General features: G+C 39.8%; 2 protein-coding genes across 2 annotated transcripts in view; one reads left to right on the top strand and one right to left on the bottom strand.

Moving 5' to 3' along the window:
* CDC73 (cell division cycle 73) overlaps positions 1–23,557 on the top strand; it is a 102,610-nt gene that overhangs the window by 42,753 nt on the left and 36,300 nt on the right. The gene's annotated exons all lie outside the window — the stretch shown is intronic.
* On the bottom strand, positions 11,444–19,521 carry LOC120756322 (beta-1,3-galactosyltransferase 2). Its single transcript, XM_040072508.2, has 2 exons — positions 18,941–19,521; positions 11,444–14,263 (listed from the first exon to the last, which is right to left on the bottom strand). Exon 2 carries the CDS (start codon positions 14,134–14,136, stop codon positions 12,871–12,873), a length of 1,266 nt encoding a protein of 421 aa, XP_039928442.1. The 5' UTR covers positions 14,137–14,263; positions 18,941–19,521; the 3' UTR covers positions 11,444–12,870.

Below are 23,557 nucleotides of genomic sequence, written 5' to 3'. Positions count from 1 at the left end.
ATCCAGAATGGATTAAAGTTAAACACTGGGATATGTTACAAGTATACTAATATTTGTGAAAGTTCTCAGTTATGAATAAAAATCATACCTTTAAGGAAATAATGTAACTTTTTCTGGTGCCTCTCCCAAGTGGAATGGAAGTGATTGATTAACCTGACATTTAATCTTTGGCATGCTTCAGGGAGTTTCTGCCATATGCTCAGTAAAGTGGTGTTTCTTTAGTGAAGTCATATTTAAGCTAGGGTAAAATACGTAGAAACGTATTGATACTTCATAAATGTGGCGTAACTAAAGAGTGTTCACAGCTTATGATTTTTTTTTCCCTCTCCTCCCCTCTCTTTTTCTCTTTTCTCCTTTGAACAAAAGACTGACTTTGGCTCAAATAAGCTTGGCTAGATTCCTCCCACCACATTCCCCAGAAGGAAGCTAAATGAATTCTGTCCATAAGAAGATTAAAAGCTGATGGGGTGGGCAGATGTTTTATTTTCTCAGGGGTGAAGGAAGTAGCGTGAGCTTCTCTGGCAAGTCTGAAGATAATGGTGGTGGGAGGGAATGTTTTGCTTCTAGTTAAATTGCAGATAGGCATTTATACCTTTATACCATAATACATTTCATGTGCCCTTTGACCATATCTTGATGGAAAAATAAAGATGTATTCTGGGTTTATGTATTAGTTGTTCATTTACTCCAACACTGATTTGTAGTGAATCTGTTACACTTCAGGATAAATTTAGGTGTTACTGTGAATTTTATTTGCTTTTTACTTCTTTGTTTTTCACTTTTAAATGTTTAAAACTCAGAATTTTCCTACATTATTTGTATCTTAGTTCATTTTACTTAGTTTAATGAGTTTTCAGTTCTTTTGCTTAATAGTCTAATATTTTTCTTTTCTGTTGATAAAGCCCTGGCCGCAGTCTGGCTTATTCCTTATGACCAAGCTGCTGTAGGAGAAACTCATGGTGTGGACCCTGTGTGCTTTCTAGCAGAATTCACAGAATTCTCTTCCTGGAATGAACTGATTCTTAACCCCTGAAGTCTCCTCTCTCTGTGGTAGCCTGATGCTGACCTGGGTGCTATTAAATAATTTAAAATTACAAGTTACCTGCCCTTCCCATCTTTGGATCCTCCTGGATTCCAGGCTTGTTAAGGCATTTTGTGACAAATAAATAGGTTTCTGGAAGTGCCTTTGTGCTCACACAAAAGACAATTTAAAAAAAATAGCTGTGTAAAGCTTTGGGGTGGAAAAAAGCCCTCCCTGTGAAATGTGACTGTGGTTCTTCCTGGTAGCCTTGGCTTCTCTGTCAGTCAGTGCCCTTCAGAGACTTGAAGACCTTGTGGAACTTGCTCCCAGATTTGTTGTAGCCCCTGAGCTCCCCAAAGCAGGAATTGTTTTAATGGGTTAAAATCTTAATTCATATTTCATTTGTAATGCAACACACCAGGTCTTTCCAGGGTGGAGCTGTTGCCACCTGAGCATGGCTGGGAGTCATTAGGAAGTTAAGAGTCTTCTCTTGTAATTGTAATTGTCTGTATTTTCCTGTTAAATCAAGTACTTCATAGTTCTGCCATTCACAAATAACCTTTTCTCCTTAATACAATGGATGATGCAATCTAAAATGGCAATATGCAAGTATTCCTTAAGGCTATATCTAGATCAAGGCACTCACGCAAATTAAAGCAAATTACCAGAGTGTTCAACATCAACATTCATAAGTTATAATGCATTAAATTGCCATTGGCTGGTGATGTCTTTAGGAATAAAATTAATTTAGTGAGCTGTATGTAGTTTAATTTCCTTGGTTTACAGTGAGCGAAAGCCAATTTACTCCTGCATTGGAAAATTCACATGGGAATTTAGTGCATTTAAATTAATATGTTTTGACTTCTCACCTTTCGTTGAGTCTCGGTAAACCTTCAGATCTTTGTTCGCCCATTATGAGGTCCCATTTCTTAGTGCTGTGTGTGGCTCACGTGGGATTACAGATTTGATCTGCACCAGAGCCACAAATGAAATTCAATTGCTGCTCTTCACTCCAGGCTGTGATGGCTGAATTATACCGAGCCACGACAGTATTTATTAACTAACCTGCAAAGCCTGCATGTTTTCCACAATGCACAGTTCAGGATCCTCTAGATCTCATGGACATCCAGCAGTAAATTCAGCACCTTTTAAGTTTTTCATAATGCACTTGTTCTGTGTATATATATGTATATGTAGAGAGTTAAAAATGGTAAAGATATTTTTAACTTTTGGTTTTATTTTGGTTGGCAAGCATAAGGGTAATTGGTTTTGCTTTCAGTTTTATGTTTGGGGTGTTTAAGTTGAGAAAGGAATAGGAAATTAAATTGCAATGGATGCTTAATAGACTGTTTATTTTAGGGCATAGTCAGTGCTTTCACACTTTACTTCAGCTGTCATTACACAAGAAAAAACATTCATTTCCAGTACTTAAACTGATGAATTGAAGCCTACCACTTAAAATTTGTCCACTTATTTACTTCCATAAGCTCCTTAAGGCAGAATATTTTCTCTTTTAAGTGCTTTTCCTGCCTGTGTATTTTCCCTGAAGTATGAATTTGTGGGTTTTGCATCTTTTATCTCCCTGTTTAATAGAAAGGGATGTACTGTGTAATACTTAACTGAAGTGTCACAACTTACAAAGTTTGTAATTACTGTCCATTATTCCAAAGGATTTCTACCGCTTTTTAAAATCATTTTTTCATTTAATGCAGTTAGCAGCAGCAGAATAAATGTACTAATAATCTCTGCTCCCATTCTGTGTGTGTGGAGGATGGTTGAGTCCTAGATTACAACATCCCTGTAGTTGAATCTCTGTAGGTGAATTTCTGTCTTCTGCCTGTGTATTTTTCAGTAAATGGGGAAGCTTGGGTAATATTTCTGTGACTTTGACCAGCTGTTTAGGGAGACAGCATTGGTAGTAACAGGTCCTAATGAACATTTATTTATACTTACTATTTTTTTTTTGAAACAAGTAATTTTGATTTGGTCTAATATCATCTGATGCCACTGTTTTGTAAAGAGTTGGTCTGCAATATATGATCAGTTCTCTAAAGGACTAAACCTTGTTAGTAAGCTTTGAAAATGTTTTGTAGAAAATTCAGAAACTGCAGTTTGGTATTTATTAGAAGCAGCCACGTTTGTGTCATCTCTGGGAGTCATAAAGAATTGGTTTTTAGGGAGTTAGTGTTCATTTGTTTAAAAGGACTAGTTAGAAATTTCTCTGAGAGTAAATTTTTAATGTGTTTTTGAGGTGCTTGGGTGAGGAGAGAGATTGTTATGGGCTTTTGTGTAGAAAATGCTTAGTTTTTCATATTGCATCTTGCAAAGCCTCGCTTCTAGTGGTTACAGCATATCTGATAATGTAAGAAGACCTCTAGCTGTGAAGAGGTAGTTTTAAAAGGAATATAGGATGATAAGAAAGCTTTGTTGATAGTTGGAAAAACAATTCTCTTTTAATTTTTTTTTTTTTTTTTACTTCCCCAAATCCAGGGACAAACACATTCTTATCTGTATTGGCCACTGAAATAAATGAAATGCCAAATGTTTTACTTGGCTGTGGTGGAAGGCAGCCTTTTTTTTTTTCCTATGGCAACACATCTCATTGTCATAATTTTTCACTTCAAGTAACTGATGAAGCCAGTGTGAAATATGTTCAGCAAATATCTAAAGCTATTTTTGCCCAAGTCTTAAAGTATCTCCAAAAAAAAGAAAAAAAAAAAAAGGAAATTGTCCGGCACCTTGGATTACACAGCTGAGTATGATGAAGAGTGTGGAGGCCCATGTAACCTGATGAGGTTCAACAAGGCCCAGTGCAAAAGGTGCTGCACCTGGGTTTGGGCAGGCACAGACTGAGATGGGCACAGGCTGGCAGAGGGGCTGCATGGAGGGGCTTGGGGGTTCTGCTGGATGAAGAGCTGGACGTGAGCCAACGGTGCGCGCTCACAGCCCGAAAGGCCAACTGAATCCTGGGCTGTGTCCCAACAGGGGTGGCCAGAGGTCAGGGGAGGGGATTGTTCCCTCGTGAGCCCCCACCTGCAGTGCTGCATCCAGCTCGCAATCCTCAGCACAAGACAGACATGGGCCTGTTAGAGCAGGTCCAGAGGAGGCCGTGAAGGTGCTTGGGGGGCTGGAGCTCCTCTGCTCCATGGCCAGGCTGAGAGCTGGGGCTGCTCAGCCTGCAGAAGAGAAGGCTCTGGGGAGACCCCACGGCAGCCTTCCTCAGAAAGGGCTGGTAGAAAAGAGGGAGAAAGGCTTTTGACAAGGGCACATAGTGATAGGGCAAGGGAGAACAGTTTAAACTAAGAGGAGAGATTTAAATTTAAACTAAACGTCAGGAAGAAATTCTTTCCTGGGAGGGTGGTGGGGCAGTGGAACAGGTTGCCCAGAAAACCTGAGGAAGCAGTGTCCGTGCTGTCAGTGTGAGCATTGCCCAACTGCAATTTATGTGAAACTGGATCATAGTTGTATGTGCTGAAATGGCTGCGCTTGGAACTGGAGCAGGAGAACTTTGCTATGTCCTAGCCAGGATATGTCAGCATATTGCTGTAATTCCATGGTTGTGAGAAAAAAGACACGACACCTAATGCTCCTGATCATCTGTTTTGTCATGAACATCCTATGATTTATCTGTTCTAAGAGTAAATCGGAGCCTGATGAATTCTAGGACTATGGTAGTGCTTTAGGTGCTAATACTTGTAAGTCCAGGAGAATATTGTGATAAGAATTGGGGGGGAAAAAAGCACTCTATTCCATGGAAAATATTTTACAATGAAAAAAAAAAATAAAAGATTCATAGGTCTTTTTTTCTTACAGAATTGGAAAAGCTAAGACATTACTACTTGACTGGTTGTCATAAGGAATCTTACAGGCAAAACCAAAGTAGTGTTTCATAAAACTCTCAGTTAATGGAATGTGTGGAGAAGATGCTACTTAACAAAAGTGTGCTCATGGGTGTAAATTTTTTTAATGAATAGGAAGATGGCTAGGGAAGAAATGTCATTGTGTAGTTTATTCTAATTTTTCCATTCCGCTCTGCTAGCATGAAATTTGGACAATAAATCATTCAAACTGCTTAACTTTTACTAGTAGAGAATATGGAAATGGTGGAAGGGAAAAAAAATATTAAAATGGTTGAGGGATCCAGGCAGTGCACTTCTTAATGACTAGGACAGTATTATATTTCATTCAGGCTTAGAGCCTCCAAAATATTGTCCCAGGGCTCTCATTCCTTTATTAACATTAATGAAGTCTGGATATCTGAAGTTGTTTGCTGCATCCATTTCTCAACTGAATTTTGGTTAGAAAAAAATCATACCTTTGATGGAGGTAGCAAACAGATTTGCCTTCTTTTTTAAAAGGGGATGATTCACACCTGGATAGTAGGAAGTAGTGACTACAGCTTTTAGCTCTGAATAAATTTTAATTTTGGTAAAGTAAAAGAATTGTGATTAGCTATCATTGTTCCCCTAATCTTTTTTTACCATTTTGAGAATCCAGGGAAAAGATCAGGTTTTTCAATTAATGTGGATAACTTCCAAAATAGTTAAATCATGTAAAATTTGATCAAATAATAGAAGCAAACTGCTGCCTCAGGTTTTAAAAATCATTTCAGATTTGGAAGACAGAATTTTTTATGACATTAATAGAGGTGTTATTGAAAATACTGTTGAAGATATATCTATGTATGAACAATGTGATTTCTGGGGGTTTGTTGGATTTTGGTTGAGTTTTCCTTTTTTCCTTTGGTTTGCCTCACTGTGGGTATAGCATAAGCTTTGTAATTTGCTTTTTGAGCAATAGAGGTGTTAGTTGTTCAGGTGTATATGAGTTATTTACCTTTATTTTAGAGTCTTCAGTAACATTAAGAGTACCTCTGAATTGTCTCATTTCTTTACATTTTTGGGACATAAAAATGTTGTCCTTCTTTGCACTAAAAACCAGTTAATAAAATACAACAGTTTAAATTAAAGGTGATACAATGGGAAATTGGTTCTCTTCATTCAGAAGGCTGGATAATTGTGTTGAATTTTTATGGCAGGAAAAATTGATGTCTAGGTGGACTTCAGAAGAATGCCTATAAAAGGACTGGCATTTGCACGAAGTAGCAGCACTAAATTTTTGACTGAGTCACAGATGGTACTTTCCAGTGTTTCTTTTTTTGTTTTGTCATCTTGTATCAACCTGTATGTTAGGGCAAAACGGGTTTTAAATGTGACGTAAATTGATGCTTCTTTTGAAAGTGATGACAGCGACACGAATCCTGAATGAAACCTGCAAGATTGTAGGTTATTCTTATTCTCAAAATAGTTCTTAGGTTGTTTAAATGCAGGGTATGTTAAATATTTAGGAAAGGCAGTGAGGAAGGTTTTCGTTTCCTTTGGTTTCTTGTCTGGTATTTTATTAACAAAGGATTCCTTGTGGCAGTTGGTTTTTCTCATTTTCAACTTTGAGCCTTACTCAGATGTGGGAACACTTGGCCTTTCCAGAAGAAAAAATGTGGTGGGGTTGTGGTTTTTCAAGAGTGTGAAGGGGTTTGGTGGTTTTAGGATGGCATGGATGTTTTTAATTTTTAATTTAATATAAAACTTTAAAAAGTGTTAACAGCAAAAGAACTGGGAATACTTTACCTTCAGAAGGCTTTTTTGTGTTGAAAAGATTCCTCTCTTAGATCCTTGCAAGCGTGACTGTTCCTTCTGAAATCTGAATTTTTGTCATCTTGGGAAATTTAAAGATTTCACACTGTTTTCAGTATCTTAATCTTTTTTAGTTGAATATATTGCAAGACATTATCAAAGCTGCTATCCTTAAAATGTTAGGATGACAAACATGTTTCACACACTTCACTTTTTAATGAGGTAAAGAAAGAGAGACTTCTCCATTATGCCCACACTGAGCATCTGGGAGATCAGAGCAAGTGGTTCACAGAATATTCCTATTAAACAGTTGAAATGCCACTTATTATTAGCTAAAGCTAAATGGGCTAATAGGAGGTGGAGGCATTGCTGTGATGCCCTTATCCTCAGAGCACACTGTGTTTTCCTCAGTGCACTTTGGCCTCCACTGAGGTAGAACAGATTGCAGTGTTTTGTTATTTTAAAAAGTGTATATTGGTTACAAACTGATCAAAATGCCAGTTTCTTCCTCCTCCTCCTCTTTTCTTGAGCAAGCGACATCTTGAAGGTCACCAACAATTCAATTCACCCTTCAGAAAGTGGTTTTTTTCCTCCAGCCTTCCCAGGAAAATGAAAGCCCTTTGAGAAAAATCCCATCAAAGATTTTAGCAGTCTTGACTTTTCCACCCTGGACACTGTGCACAACTTAAGCATTCAGATGGAAACCTTAGAGAGTACATAAAGCTTTAAGCCATGAGTACTCCCTGAGCTGGAGGGACCTTTTTTTTTTTTTTTTTTTTTTTTTTTTTTTTTTTTTTTTTTTTTTCCCCTCAGCAATAATTCAAGGTTACTGTCTTGGTCAGAATGTTTTGACCAAAAGCACAGTCTTGAGAAAAGTGAAGGGAACAGTTCGTACCCTGTGGTTATAGAGCAGTTAGCTCATGATCCAAAATGCATCATTACTATCATTCAGTTAGTGCTATCAGGAAAACTGTCAGATTTAAATGCTTAAGAGAGCTCTTGTAACTGTTGCCATGGCAATATCAGAAAAGCAACGTGGCACTGCTCATCCATATCCCATGTTCAGCTAAATTCCTTTGCAGTCTTTTAACTGTGAAAGGAAGGTACCATATTGTATCGGGCTCTGTTTCTTTTGAGCTGGAACAAATGAAGGCTGAAATTAACTCTTTGTGTGAAGATTAAATACAAATCCTAGGCACAAGTGATCTAACTTGCTTTGCTCTTGGTTTGCTTGTGTGCTCTGTATTAAAGTATTCTCTGTGGAGTTACTGATCTGTTCTTCATGCCATCGTGTCATGACTTGGAATTTGGTTCGGGCTTTATTAAAACACATGCACTGCAGTCACAAACTAAAAATTTTGTTAGAAAAAATGGATTTACCTCATAGGTTCCTATTTTCTCTAAGTGCAGAAGTGTGAACACTTATGATTAGAATTCCAGATCCTGCTTTCTTTCTCATTTGGCCTCACTTTGGTAACACTTTTCCCTGCCACTGAGCCTGCCCTGTATTTCCAGCCTGTGTGATGTTGATCAGCTGTGCATTTTTAGTTCCACTCTTCTGTTTTCAGACGCTGAAGCTCTTTTTTCACTGACTTGCTGCAAGGAGTTGTTTTCCAGAGCCCTCCCCCAGCCTCCTGCCCCAGAAGCCTTTGCCCTCACTCCTGGTACAAAGCAGAGCCCACGTTCTGTCCTTGCTGAGCTGCATTTGCACAGTGCAGCATTTCAGAGCTGGTGGTGCAGCTTCCCTGCCTCACTCCTTCCCCTGGGCTGCCCATGGAGTGGCTGGGCTTGGGAAGCAGGGCTGGATGGGCTGGAGGTGGGATCTGCAGGAATAACAGCCAGTGCCGTGCCCAGTGAGTGTACTCAGCAAGGGGGGTGACGCTGTGCCCCGAGTCGCATCCTGCTTTGGAAGGACAAACTGAAATGAAAAGGACGTTAATGCTCTTCATTGCGAGGTGCAGTTCTCTCTGTGTAACTGAGTGATTGTCCAGTATTTACTTATTTGTGCTATTTGACAGCAAAAGAGCAATTGAGAAATAGCATCTAAAATTGGGAACAAATGGCAAGAACACGGGATGTTTTTGCAAATCAAAATCCTGTTCTTCCCAAAAGCACAAATGGAAGTAGTAGGTTCTATATTAGCACCTTCCCTCTCCCTTTCATTTCCTCCTAGGACATTTCCACGTATTGCAATGAGCATTGATTCAAGAGAAAAGGTTTTTTTGCCCTGTGGGATTATGTAGGTATTTTAGATTGATGTGTGATTAGGGACTGTGTTAACATATCAGGAAAATAAGTGGGGAGAGGGAGGCAGTCTAAAGTAATGGCCTTTAGGTGCTTCCCTCCCCTCCGGTGCCTGATTTAGCCTGGACTTGGAGACAGTTAATGCATGTCTTAACATGTTGATATATTCTGAAAATATTTTGTAAATGAGGACTGACATGTCTTATATTACTGCACTGCAAAGAAAAGCAGATTCTAAATTGCTGTTCTAGTAAGGTTAACCTGAAAAGCAGTCTGTCTCATCTCTTCTAGATCACTGCCATCCCATAATTTAAGTTTATAAATTTAAGTGAAGGTCTTAGTGGGCTCTGAATTTTCTCTTAGAACAGCCACTGACGCTTGGAAGTACCTTGACATGTAATTTTTAAAATTTAGAACAGATTGTGAACTTTACCCATGAAAGATCTCTCAGTGTCTGGGGATGGCATCAGTCCTACGACACCAAAAGCTGTGGTTGTGCATTTTGCATTCTTAGTTCTATTGGTGTGGGATGTGCAAATATCTCACATCACTCATTTAACTGGAGATGTGAAAGGAACAGTTCTGTTGTTCAATAACAACTTTTTTTTCATGGGACTTCATTTTGGTCCTGTAGTATCAACGTATAAATCTTTATTAAGTTGAAAGGTAAAGAAATATGGGGAAATTATGGAATTCCAATTTCTGATTTTTGTTACCAGGCCAGCTTTTCTAAGATTTTTCTTTGCCATAATAATGGTGCTGATGACATCACAATTTTTTTCTCCCATCATAACTTTTGAGCCATTATGACTTTTTATACTTGTTTTCAACCTGAAACAGACACACGGAGAAGTAAAAACATTTAAAGCAAATATTATACAAACTCTTATACTTCTGTATTCAATGAATAGTTATATCCTTTTTTTTACTGCATTTCCGACATGTTAGAATTTTAGCTACAACTTTGTATGCTGTTGCTAATGAAAAATGCATTTTTTTTCTTGCTGTATGGGGAAAGGAAGGAAGAAAACTTGTCCAAGCTTTTAATGATATAATTAATTATTGCACTATTTCTAACATGAACTGTTTTTATATTCTAGTAGAGTGAGCAAATAGCTTAAATACCAGCTAGAAAACAGTAAAACATTCAGAGAAAAGAATGTAGAGTGTTCATTCTGTAATTGCATATTTCATCATACAAAATGATTCCCTTTTGTTTCTGAAAGCTTTGCAACAAACTGTACAAGAAAACAATATTTGGATGCAAGTATTTTTAGTAGCCTTTGACCGTCTTGCTAAGGATTCAACTATGATTATAGGGTAGTCTCAGCTTACACCCAAATATTAATACGAATTTAAAAAATCATGTTGGACCCTTTAAAGGCCATTAAGCATGGCTTTTTATTTAGCATTCTGGTGCTCCTCACTAGTCCTGTAAGTAGCAGGAGCTTTGGTATGCCGAACTCAATGGGCATTGTGCCGTGGCTCTGCCAAGCTTGGGCAGATCAGTATCGTGCAGGAGCTCCAAAGCCCAGCACCCTAGAGGTGGTTTGGCTGCCAAACTTGATGATTCCAGTGCCAAACTATTTAAGGTTTAGTATTAACCTCTTGGACTACACCCAGGAGCCAGGAACAGCATTTAGGACTAGCTGGAGTTGGTAAAATCAAGTACATCACAGTGGAGCTGGAAAGTGCCAAGGGATGGGAGCAGAGCTCAAGTCCTCTCCAGAAGGCTGGATCGTGTCCTTGGCCAGCACTGCCTGGGGAGAGGCCACTTATGGCATTGGACATCTTCCAGAATTCAGTGCCCTGCAGCAGTAGCTGGCTTCCCACACTCGCTCTGGGGCTCTAGAGCTAGCACTGCAGCATAGAGCCTGCCCACAATGACCTTCAGCCAGGTGCCTTTCAGCTGGGTGGCAGCTGTGGCCTGCGTTAGCTGGGAGCAAGCAGCACATTGAGTGGGGAAAGCTGCAAAGGGTGCTGGAAACACGCTCCCAAATCATCTGTCCAGGGCAGCTCTCTCACATGAATACCAACAGGCAGCACGTAAACCGAGTGTATGGCTTTCAGCTTAGTTGGAGAAATCTTTGCAGATGAGAGTTATTACTTTTACAGATATTTGCTTTCCCCCAGACCAGACATTTATATGATTTGAGGTGTGTTTGAAATGCAGAAATGTGCAATTAGCACATCCCAAATACAGCAGAGGAAAATATTTAGTGAAGGATCACCAAAAAAAAGGGTGTTGAGCAAATGCCCATCTCCACCTTCCAGAGAACCTGCTGGAATTGCTTCAGAGGTGCATCCAGTGCCTTGCTGTCTGTTCTTAAGTGAGAGTTCCTGCAGACAGACAGCCGGAGAGCTGCTGAGAATGGTCAGTAATATGATTTATCTTCTCATTACAAAGGAGAAAACCCTGCTGTGGTTTCTGTACTGTGCATGAAAACCAGGCTTTAAGGACAGGCAACTCTAGAAAAAACAAGTAATGCTAAAGCTAGGAGTTTCTTTTCCTGAGTAGCTTTCCCAGAAAAAGTGAAATCTTAAGACCATAAATATAATCAATTTTATTAAATAATAAAAGTACATCAAATATTTGTATTTTTTCCAATTAATAAGTCCCAGTCAAACAGAAAGCTAATTGAAGTTTGATCATTTGCTGATGATCAGAGGTGGGTATTGCTTACCCTGGCACTGTGACAAGCAGTAATAACCTGAATCTGATACAACTCTGCTGTAACAGTTGGAAAACAAGCTTTAAAAGTTCTGTTTGTTATAAAACTGCAAACCTGTAAATAGATTTAACCCACTTCTCACAATTTATTTTCAGTGGTACGTGCTGTGATTTTAAATAGCTTAGATTTTGTTCCTGCCCATAGTGCTGGCTGGAACTCTCAATCTTATTGTGACCTAGTCTTCCCCACCTGGAAACTCAGGTGTGGGGCTTCATTTTCTCCAGCAGATGCGTTTTCACTTGGTTTACCCTTGCTTTTTGTCAAACAGGAAAGGGCAAAACAACACGTTTGATTAGTTTTCTTCCACTTTGCACAAAATGAAAATTTGTCAAGAACAGTGCAAGACTGGAACTTAGGTTTTACATTTCTCATCAGCCTTTGAGTTACCTTGAAGTTATGTAGGGAAATTAATAGTAGATCCAATGAATTTGCAAGAAGGTTCCAAGTGGAATGAATGTTACTTGGCACCAGGACTTAGGAGCCTGCCCTGTGACTTCTAGAGAATGAAGGAACTTTCAGTCAGCTCTTTATGGACTGAAAGTTGCATCCAGAACACCACTTGCATTTCTGAAGGCAATGTGTAAAGCAAGTCTTTGCAACTTTGATTTCATTTATCTCTCCTTCCAAACCAAATAAGCAAACTTCTCAAAACTGGACCTATTTCAAGGGAGTACATTCTTAGTGCTTTAGAATTTATTGGTAGTGTCTTACTAAATTGTGACATTGCTAAATGTGTTGTACATTAAAGTAGTGGATAATAATTGTCATGTGGCATTTGAAGGTAAAACTGATCTGCCCTTTATGCATTTCCTTAGTTTTTAATTTTTCATTTTATAGCAGTTCTGGATAATAAGAAATCATTACATGGAAGAGAACTAGAGCTTATGAATGCACTCCTTAAAATAAAATTTTAGTGTGGAAAATATGCTCAATTATATTTTACTGGCACACGAATCAGCAATTGTACCACCAAAGTGTGCATGCTTATTACTGCACGTTAACACAGAAATCCTTATATGCCATTTTTTTTCAATCTCAAATTCGCTGGGAAAACCTTTTGGTTATAACTTCCTCATATTCAAGAGCTATACTTCTTTATTTAACTTAAAAAAATAATTTCTGGCCTGCACTGTGTGCTGGGCTCAGTCTGGCTGTGCCTGGGGCTGCTCCGTGGTCACCGTCCGCGCGTTCAGCGCTGTTTATTTACACGTGCCACGCGGGGCCGGGCAGCGGCGCCGCCTCAGTGCAGTCTGCGGTGGCGGTACCTGCCGGCCTTGTCTTTGGCCGCGTTGGCGCAGGCGTTGTGCTTGTTCTGCTGTAAGTGGTTCCAGTATTTGATCAGTTCGCTAGGTTGGAACTGATGGGAGGTAATTAGGTGGCTGTATTTACAGCTGGAGTAAGAAACTCGCCAGTGATTGAAGACAAACTCGTTGGGTGGGGGCATGGGGTCAATCCGCAGCTTGGCGAGACAGATCCCCACGTACACATCCTCTAAATGTAAACGTCTGATGCTTAAGGAGACCTTAAAGATTTTTTCTGCTAAGTCTCCAGAAAAAACATAACCGGTTCCAGAGCAGAATACAGGATAACGTTCGCTTGGATACAGATCAGGTGGCATGTACCACTTGCTATCCTTGTTCCTATTAGGTGCATAACCTCTCATTAAATAACCTGTAAAATACTTGTGCCTTGGAGGAAGTTCTGGCTTCAAAAGCTTGTGTATTAAATATTCAGTATTGACAAACATATCGCTATCAGTTTTCATAACGTAGGGAACGTGTGGACAGTAGCTTGCAACCCAGTTCATCCCCATCAGAGTTTTTATAGTTAAATTATAGTAGGTGTCTAAGTATTCTTGTTGAATGATGTCGTGGTACTGTCTGCTTTCCTCAAGGATGGTTCGCTGGAGGTATCCATTTACCTTGGTGCTTAAGCCCAACAAAAAAATCCGCACAATTTGGATGCCGGGTGTCAGACTCTCGTTGCCCCAGGTCTGTCGAATTGCCTGTCTGGCCTCCACCTGGCCTGGCTCTGCAGCTATGAGCAGTATTAGAAAAGGGGTCTTTTCCTGGCACTTGTCAGGCTCGTTGATGACGTATTTGAAATGATAGGAGGTTGGGTGCCCAGTGCCTTTCTCGTAAATACTTCCGTTGGCACTGAGGGTATTTTCCAAACCGGTTACTCCCTGTGGGGACATGTCTGTGTTGTTAGAGTTGGTGACTGTCTGAGGCCTGAGTGTCTGAGGCACAGCGTCTCTCCACATGTTCCTTAGAGAGCTGTGGTTGGTCTCACTTTTTGTCGATCTAAATCCTCGTATGGTGTAAGACATGGGGTTTTCTCTGAATCCAGCCTTGCCTGGCAGCCAGTCGTGATGGTTAAAGAACAGAAACATGGCAAAAAGAAACACCAGAGAGACCAGGCCAATGAGATGGGTGCGAAATAGAGACCTTTTGGTATTCCAGGTCATCTTTGCCAAGCAGCAGTGTCGTCTTCTCCACTGAAGCATGTTGTAAGGATCCAGTGATGGGATATGACACTCAAGGAAAAGGCTTTTCCAATTGGCTTAGAACCCACTGCTATTCTTTGGTATTCATTTTCCTTTGAGTTGAGTAATTGTCTGCAAATGGCTCACTCTGCAAAGAATTAAAGAAAAAATCAGAAATCTTTCATTTTGCACACTCATAAACAGCTACAAATAGAAACTAGATATAAGCATAAAATCGAGTTAAATATACTTTTTCAAAGAACAGCCTATGTCAATGGAAACAAGATTTGACTTATGCCAAAAGCCAACCTTGTTTTATGATTTAACTCGATTTGTTAGCTTTTAAAAATGCTTTTTTGCCTGGTAAAATTTTTGACAAGCATTCTGAATACCAAAGATAAAGAGGAAAAAAAAATGGATCACGTTAGCAGGAAAAAGTGTGAAGTAGATGTAAATAGCTTCATATTCATGGCTGTGAAATCATTGTGGGGTGTTTGAGAAGACTGAATGAAAAAGCCTTGCTGGCAGATGGAAGCTTTATTGGCATTAATTAAAATTGATTTGACATGCAGAGGCTAAGGTGGCTCACAGCTTTAAAGCCCTCTTTGCAAATGGCCGTGCCTGGTGGTGGGACAGACGGCGCAGGGTTGGCGATGGCAGAGCTGTGTTAGTCACAGGACACTGCCTGCCGTGTCTCCGCTGGCCCCCACTGTGCGGGGAAAGTCAATGAGAAGATGCACCTGTCAAAATTAATTTTCAGGGTCCAGTAACCTCACTGCACAGCCCTCAGATGCCAGTGCAGAAGAACATTGCCGGTCACCTTTCAGGCACCTTTTACCTTCTCCTCCGCATTGGAGGAAAACATTGAATGGAACACCGGGCTGTGGTGCCAGGCTCAGAGGCAGCTGAATTAAAATTAAGCTCTTGTTTTTTAGTAGACAGAGATCTTGGGTAATGATCATGTTAACTAGAAATAAAATTGCTCGGGACTAAGTTTCTGGCCAGCTATTTGATCATCATGATACTGGGTTGGGTTTTTTTTTCTCTATGAAAGTATATCTAACTACTGTTCATAGCAGTTGGAAATTTCAAGTATTCTGACTAGCAGCTGTAGCTGTAGGAAAAAGTGCCAAAAGTAATCTGTGCTTCATTTTCTCTTAAATTTTTGTTCATATTCAGGAGCAGAGTCAATATGGCAGCTTCATGATGCTGCATATTAAAAACTGATCACATCATCTCGTAAATGAACTTACGCTGTACAATAGCAATTCGTTTGTGATTTTCAATTTGCTCTAATTTATTCCTGGGCCCTAGGGTTTTGTATAGGAAAAAGGATGACAGTTGAACAAGAGTCCATAGAAAATGCCGTTTCTAATAGAAGTATGTAATTTATTAATTGCTTCGCTATCTTCTTAAACCAATATTTGGATTAATTTGTACATTTAAAAACTAAGTGGTACGTTACATGGGAAATTACAGGGTTTAAATGTTGTAAGGGAATAATTTGAGATGCCAGTCGAATAATAGGATATTGAGTTGTATGTGTGTGATGCAACATTCAGTTTGCCCTGTTCACGACAAAGAATATTTGTATTTCGGACGGGTGGGCAGAGGGGTATCAGTGATGTTTATTTTACTTGCCGGTGTTTTTACCAGTGCCCTCCGGAGCGAGCGGAGCCGCCTCACGGCCGGCCCGCCGCCTCAGCGACCCCCGCCAGGGGGCGACGCGGCGCGGCGAGTGTGACGCGGGAAGGGCGCGCGCGCCGCGGGTCGTCGGGAACACCCGAGCCCGGCCCGGGAACGCCCGAACGGCCCGGCGCGCTTCGGCTGCTTTCACGCCTTTAGTTTTAAAGCTTGCCGAAAGTATCTCTGCTTCTCTTGTTTAACTATTCGGGGCTCATGCCGCTTCCCGGAGACCCAGCTGTCTCTGTAAAAATCATAAACGTTTGTGTCTAAATTGCCTCCTTTAGGAATTAACTTGACATTCCACGCTTGTGCTGCTTTAACTCGAGTGTTGTCCTTATGTAAAAGAAGATAAGCCCCAAATGTGCGAGACTCGTGTCTCGGGATCCACTGTGTCCACCTGTGGGAAAAACAGAAGCTTCCCCTCAAAACTCATAATTTTTAGTTTGTCTGAACACTCAGCTATTCGGGAATATCTCTGTATAAGCAAACATAAATATCCCTTCAAAGGATAGCCTGGATCTCAGGGAAGTGAATTGTTCAATAGCAGATCGGAGGGCAGCAGCGGGAATGTTTGATTAATTATTGTTCCATTGCATGTGTCCACAGTTTAGGAAGAATATCAAAACCAGAATTTCACGAATGTGGGGTAGCAGCTAGAACTCAGATTAATTTTGTCACACTGAATTATTCCACTTACAAAACTCCAGTCATTAGATGTAAATACTTCAGCAGAAGTGCATTGCACTACTAATCTTTGTCTAACTGAGGCAGTGTTTTGATGGGCACCTAATTCGATAAAGCAGCAGGCAAAAGTGAGAATTTAAAGCTACAGAAATATTTGTGTAAACTGAAACTGTGTAAACGGTTTGCAGGTGCTGTTTCCCTGGTGCACGGAGGAAGTGTCCCAGCAAAGGCAATTGCAATGGCCGAAGCCTTTTTTTGTTAGGCTGCATGCTTATATAATGCATATGACAATAAGTTTTACAGTGAGGCACAGAACTAGAATCAGAATACATTTTAAGAGAGTCATATTTCCTTGATTTTTCAAGGTAGGAGTGTCTTAGAAAATCTGTCTCTATTTGCCCTTTAAAAAGGCATTTTATGAATAGGGAAAGGACCCACATCTATATTTCTGCTTCACAGAGATATTGACTGAAAAAACCCAAATAACTTTGGGCTCATTTTCTTTGCAGCTGTGTGCAAAACATTTCAAAATATACAGTGAGGTATTAAACATTGAAAATACAGCAACAACATTTGCACCTTTGAAAAAAAATATTACATGCTAGGGTGCATTGTTTAAAAACAATGTAAAAAACTGGCAATAAATATTAAACCTACCATCGAATTGTAGAGTAAAAATATTATTTTCTCTCACTTGATTAGGGCTAGAGCATTACTCTTTTTTCCCAAATACATAAAATTCCATTTCACAGAAAGGTTATGAACAGGCACCAACTACTGACAGTAGATAAGGAAACCTGAGTACAGCAGAGGGTCTCTAGAACACTTATCTTGTCCTCTGGGGGTGTGTTGTTGCATGGAACTGCATTTTGGAGATATTATTTGTGATAATGCTGCTTCATTTTTGGTACCTGGCAGTGCAGTCACTGATGCATTATCAAATGCCAAATACATAAACTGTGAATGCCTCTTGAATTTTTATTTGTGGTCTGTGCTCTGCTGGTGTTTTGGTTCCTGGTACTTGCAGTTCTGCTCTATAATTACAGCTTTGAAAATTGAAGCATTCGACTTCCTATTCACATGTCTTGGATTTTTATATTTTGATTAGCTGTGTGGGCAAACTCTTCAATTAGAGGGAAGAGTTCAAAAGGCAGCCAGAGTCTGTATTCTGATGAACAGCAGTTGCATATTGGGCCTCATTTAATGTGCCTGGCTTCCCTTACGAGCTCCATTAATCTTTTGCACAAAACAGTATTTGGGATACGGTTTGATGTGCAGCTTTTTAAATGCCTGATACCAATGTCTTATATTAGCCAGGTGTGCTTCTCCTGGAGTGTTGCCTGAAGGTACATTTTTTTGTTGTTGTTTTAAAAGTTCTGTCAAGTGACTTTATATTCTAAATGTCTTAAAACTGATTTGAAACCGGTGTCTGATGTATGCATCCCTTGGTTTGTGAACACTTTCCAGCTGCAGTTGTTTTATTTCATGTTGGCAGTGCCTTGGGCAAAAAAAGCACATTTATATTGACATTTAATGATTTATTATAGCTTATTGGTAGATTCTGCAGATAAGGACTTTCTGTGCTGTATTGGATTGCTGTAGATTTAGGTCTTAAATTTGTATTGCACATATTCATCTTTTTTTTTGTCACTAGTGACAAAATATTTAAACTTCAACAAAAAATAGGAATGGCAATTAGATGGAATCTCATGTTACAATCCAAGTTAAACAGTCAGTGTTTTTCATATTAAACAGAAATTGCAGTGGTGGCAGGAGATAAGTTACGTGCTTACCATTTTGAGTGTGTCGTGTTTGAAGGTTTCCTTTTGGGATGTCAGGGAGCCTGATGTTACTTGTAAATCGTGGTGCCTGATTGCCCTGCTGATGGTTTAAATCATGCCCAGTCTTTTGCATGCTCCCAATTTATGCTTGGCCGGTAGTGCCCTCGTGACATTTTGCTTGTGTTTGGGGGGCAGAAAAGCAAGTGTAAAAAGGGCTGAGGGGACTTTTAAGATAATGTCTTTTGACTGTGTGGTCTGTTTTGATGGTTCAGTGCTCTCAGTATGTCACATTATGGCCATTTTACGTGCTTTAAGATTACTTCAGATAAGGATTAATTCTGACCTAGTTTGAGAGGATTTCTAACTGGCTTTTCTCTATTGGAGGGGCTTGAGTTTTTAATTTCTCAGTTAAAAGCAATCATTACAGGAGCTCCATTATCCCTTTAATCCTTCCTCTCCAGCCACACCAGCCTTGGCAGACTGTGAGCAGTGCATTTAGTCAGTGTAAGGGAGTGACATTGTGCTGGGGGAGAGCAAAACCTGCTAGAATTCTTTCTCCCTGCTCAGCGACAGTGTTATCTCAGGGCTCTGCAAATTAGGAACGATCATTATCTGTAATGGCTGAAAAGGTAACAGACAAGCGAATGAATATCACACACAAGGGTTTGACATACCTTCCTTGGTCAGGCCATTTACGGTGCAGGATTATACCCACAGAAAATAGTTTGGGCACGCCATCACTTCAGCAAAAAAGATGCTGTCGACCATGCGCACATCCCCCACCAGCCCTGCTTCCTGCGGCCGCTCTGCTCGGGATCCAGTGTGTCCATCTGCCTCCCGTTGCCGTGTTACCTTCCTCGCTTGGAAGTGGCGTCCTTGGCTCGGGGCTTTTTGTTCATGCTGCAGACAAAAGGACAGGAGCTGCTGCTGCCGGGCGCGGGGCTGAGCGGCGCTCACAGCCGCTGCATTGGTGCTCTCACATCTGGTGTCTCTCAGCTCGGACAATACAGGGCTGTGTTCTCCTCTCCTCAGGATCCATATTTCTGGTGGAAATGTTAGCAGGGAGTGCTAGTGCGTAGTGCCTCAGTTGTCTTCAGTAATAGGATCTCCCTCTGTTCCTTCCTTCATTGTTGCTAGGCAGTAAAAGAAATGGTTTGGAGTTGTTTTAACCCAGAATTGTGGTGTATAAAATCCATTCCGTAGTTCTTCGGCTGCTGCACAGGCAGGCAGCAGTTTAAATGTGGGCTTTGACAGATGCTGTCTTCTGACAGAGCAGAATTTAACGTCACTGCTTGGCTGAATCCCACGTGATTGTTTGCATTCATTTTGACTAAATCCAAAGGCAGACAGGAAGCTTTGCAGGCTCTTGCTCTTATTTGATAAATGATACATACTCAGTTCATGCACAGTGGTAGGTGAATAGTGTAAAAATTGTATGATCATTAAGTGAAAAATTGAGGGTTTTTACAGATTGTTTTCACTTTTCCTTGACACTGTAACTTATGATTCTCTAAGAGATTTTTTAATGCTAGATGTTCTATTCCCATATTCCAAAAGCTGTTCTGCACTGCAAGGGAATTATAAGCATTTAAATGCTGAACCTTGATTTAACCCGTTTGGTTCTCTTGGAACACAAATGGTCTGTGCTTTCGTGCCAAAGAAAAGATAGAAATGTCTTTCTTTTCTCATGTTTCCTTTATACATGCTTACTCTTTAGAAGCTGCTTTTTGTTATCTGGGGTTATTCGATTGGGCTGTGATGTAGAAGCACATGCTGTTAAGCTGCCTCTCTGCTGTTAATAGCATTCTGCTATGGTACTACTATGGTCTGGCATTGCAAAGTCAGGGGCGCTTCATTTCAGTTATTGATGAGCCTAAAATGTCTTTTGTCTGGTACAGATATACCTATGTTGTAAAATTTGTCTTTTTGGTCCTAAGGAAGCTTCTGTTCCTTTCATTTCTGTCCTTTCAATGACTGACCCTTCTGTGCTGAAGCATCTTATTGTATTTACTGTATAAATAAAATGCCATAATACCTGAGAAAATAGAGAGCTAGCAGCATATTTATCCAGGTATTTATTAGTCACTGTGTTTGCCCGCTCTTTTGAAAAGCTAATGACTAGCTCCTTAGGCTTTTTTTCTTTTGGCCAAAGAGTAAAGAAACTGATTTATCTCGTGTGTCTGATTTGTAGGGTTGGGGACAGGCATGTCCCTTACTGGGAAATAAGTCTTTCCCAGGCAGTCAGTGTTTTTTATTATTCTAGATACATAATATGATAATTTACTAGAAACATAATCAGATTTAGATCCTCCTAACTAAATCATCTATGTACACTAACTCTCTCTATTAATTTAGTCTTGTTTGTAATGCATGCATTTCCTAACCTAATAACGATTTCCACAAATCCTTTGATCCTATCTGAGGACATTTTAGGATCATGAGCATATTTCCTAAATAGTAATTATAAATATAAAGTACATATCAGTAAAGACTTTGTATCTCCTCCAGTCTAAACAGATCTCTGTGTGAAAAATGGAGGGTAGGGGTCAGTGTGGGGGTGGAGCATGAGAAGAGGGCCTGTGTCCAGCACCACTTACTGATCTGGGACCTTTATGAATAATTGAGAATCAGTGCATTGAGATGTTCCATATGTGCCCAGACTACTCAATATCCCAGCTAAACCCACAAAGCTTTCTAATGCCTGCCCTGTATAATATCCAGAATTTTGGATAGTCTGTTTCTGGAGCACACAAAACTTGTGAGAGTGTGGCCAGGAGTGCTCCCAGTTTGCTGCTCTCTGGGCTATGAGTAGGAAACCAGGTGGGTTATTTGTGTGGTCAGTGCATCCATGGGGACTTAGGCAGAAGGAAGCAATGCTTTTGTCAAACACAAACATGGAAATCTGCTTCTGAGTTTTGAATTTTCAGACAAGACATGTAACCTTATGTTTGGGAAATGAGTTCAAATCTCAACAGAATGATTATTATAATCTATGCTGTTTCAATTTCATTTATTTGCTACTGCTTCACTGTACCTGGCTCCTAAAGCTCGGGAGCTGCAGGTAGGATGTTTATGTGTTTTATTGGAAGAGGGAGAGCTGTTTTTATTTTCCTATAAATGCTCATTACTAAATATTAAAGGTACAAAAATCCCAAGGGCTTTTTTTCTAAAGAGATTCCTTTTTAAAGTAAATTTAGACGGGAACAGACATCAGCTTTGGCTTTTAATTAAATGGCCATATCCCTTGTGTGTAGCCTGTAAAGTTCAGGCAGAGCTGTTGTCTCTTGGTGTGTGTAAAAATTGTCATCTTACCTTGTGAACAAATTGAATATTGAATTCTTAAATATTAATGACCAATTTATTTCATTTATTCTCTTTTTTTTTTTCTTTTCCAAATAAAGTATGAGCAGTTATATGCTCATCTTATAGAAAAGTAAGAAAAAACTCTGATTTTTGTACTGCTTTTCATCTGGGAGTAACTGATTTAGCTTTAGAGTCAAAGTTTTAGGAAGAATTTCCTTTTCTTTTATAGCACTCTGTTCTTTGCTACTTTCCTATGATACTGTGCATTTGTGGGTATTTCAGGAGGGCAGGTCTTGCTTTGGGCTGGAAATAGGAGCTGCAGGTCTTGCTTTGGGCTGGAAATAGGAGCTGCAGGTTTCGGTAATCTTGCTGGGTTGGAGGTTGGAATGAGCTTTATTTCAGCCCAGTCTCAGAGCGAAGGGTCAGTTGCCTGCTTGTTCTCGATGCAGGGAGTAGTGTGTTCTGTAATGTTTCTATGGTTACATCTGAAATTAGAAGCTGCAGTGTTAGTGTTTGAAAGGCTGCCACCTATTAAGGCTCCAAGGAGTAAGTGAAGATGTACAGCCTGTGTGAGGAACAGATGGAGTTGCCGTGACCGGGAGCCGTAGTGCTCAGCGAGTCCTGCAGATGGAGAGGAGAGGAGAGGGCTGCTCACAATACCCTGTGCACGTGACCACTTGGGACTGAGCAAAATGGACCAATGCAAAACAAACCTGTGATGGTTCGGAATATTTTCTTCCAAAAACTTAAACTCTTTACATGTTGTTTTTAGAGGGTGTCAGCGGAGTTTTGTCTAACTGGTTTTATAATAAACTCTTAGGTTGAGCCATTCAGTAAAGTTCTGTCTTGACAACATTAGCAAAATTCCTCGAACCACTTTGGAGTAGTTGCAGTAGTCAGGCATGTACTGCTTGGTAACTTCTGCCTGGTGGCACAAGCCCCTTGAGGGTTTAAATATTTAGGCCATAGGTGACCTATCTATCACTATTCCCATATGGACCGTGCTTTCTGGATACTCCATGAATACTTTGCAAAGTTCATTTTATCGTAGTTAAATGGAGTATTATGTCAACTGTAATGTGTTGAAAACCTTTCAAGTGACAGTTCAGGATGATTAGTGGCAGCATTTTCAAGGCCGGTTATTCTTGTTTTTAAGCTTTATTTTTACTTCCTGGAAATGTGCTAATACAGAGTATCATAAATGCTTAGTTTTAATTTTCTGTGTTGAGAATTATGTTCATTCTGCTCTTTTCTTAAAAAAAATTACTTCTCCAGTAAGTTCATCTAGAGTGGGGACAGGGTTGGAAAATACTTGGAATTTTCTTGACTACTCTGTTATCCCAGCATGTTTCTTAGCTCTCCCAGACACGTTTGTAAGTTAATGAAAAATAGCAATCTGGAAATGACCACAAGTGTCAGTATTGCCTTCCTTATTTTGCTTAGTAGATTTTCACCATTGCTTAGCTGGTAGTGAAACCCAGCTTTTACACTTGGTGCATTTCTTATAAATGGTCAAGATTTTGCACTTTGTTCTAATAACACCCAAGCTATAAACTTGGTGATTTTATTAATTACTGGGTGTCATACTTCAGAACTTGAATGCAGCAATATAGATCATATATTATGAAACATGCATCAGGTTTTATGTAGTCGATTATTCTGTTTTATTCCATAATGAATATAAGCACATGCTCAGCTTCACAAAGTTGTGAGAGAGGGGAAAGTCTAAGCGATGTTTTCAAGTCAGAAGTGTGTTTCTTGGGAAACATTTCAAGGAGATCTGCTATAATTTTAAAGCTCGTATTTTTTGTTAAGAAAACTGATGTTCTAGGTGTCCAGCTAGAATTTTCTTCTCCTATCAGAGCTTTCTTAGAGGAACACAGGTTTGGAATGCTTTAAAATTCACTCAAAAAGCCAAAGTACAAAATAGAAAGTTTTGGTCTGCTTTGATTAACTTCTGGTTTTGTGTGTTACGCAAGTGTATATTG

The sequence above is a fragment of the Hirundo rustica genome, chromosome 9, assembly GCF_015227805.2.
Source record: "Hirundo rustica isolate bHirRus1 chromosome 9, bHirRus1.pri.v3, whole genome shotgun sequence".
Taxonomy (NCBI): Eukaryota; Metazoa; Chordata; class Aves; order Passeriformes; family Hirundinidae; genus Hirundo; species Hirundo rustica.
The sequence above is the reverse complement of the archived record's forward strand: the minus strand, read 5'-3'. Positions and strand labels throughout refer to the sequence as shown.

What these genes read in the sequence shown, in the direction of transcription:
- LOC120756322 (XM_040072508.2), bottom strand. Translation starts at nt 14,136, where the DNA reads ATGCTTCAGTGGAGAAGACGACACTGCTGCTTGGCAAAGATGACCTGG.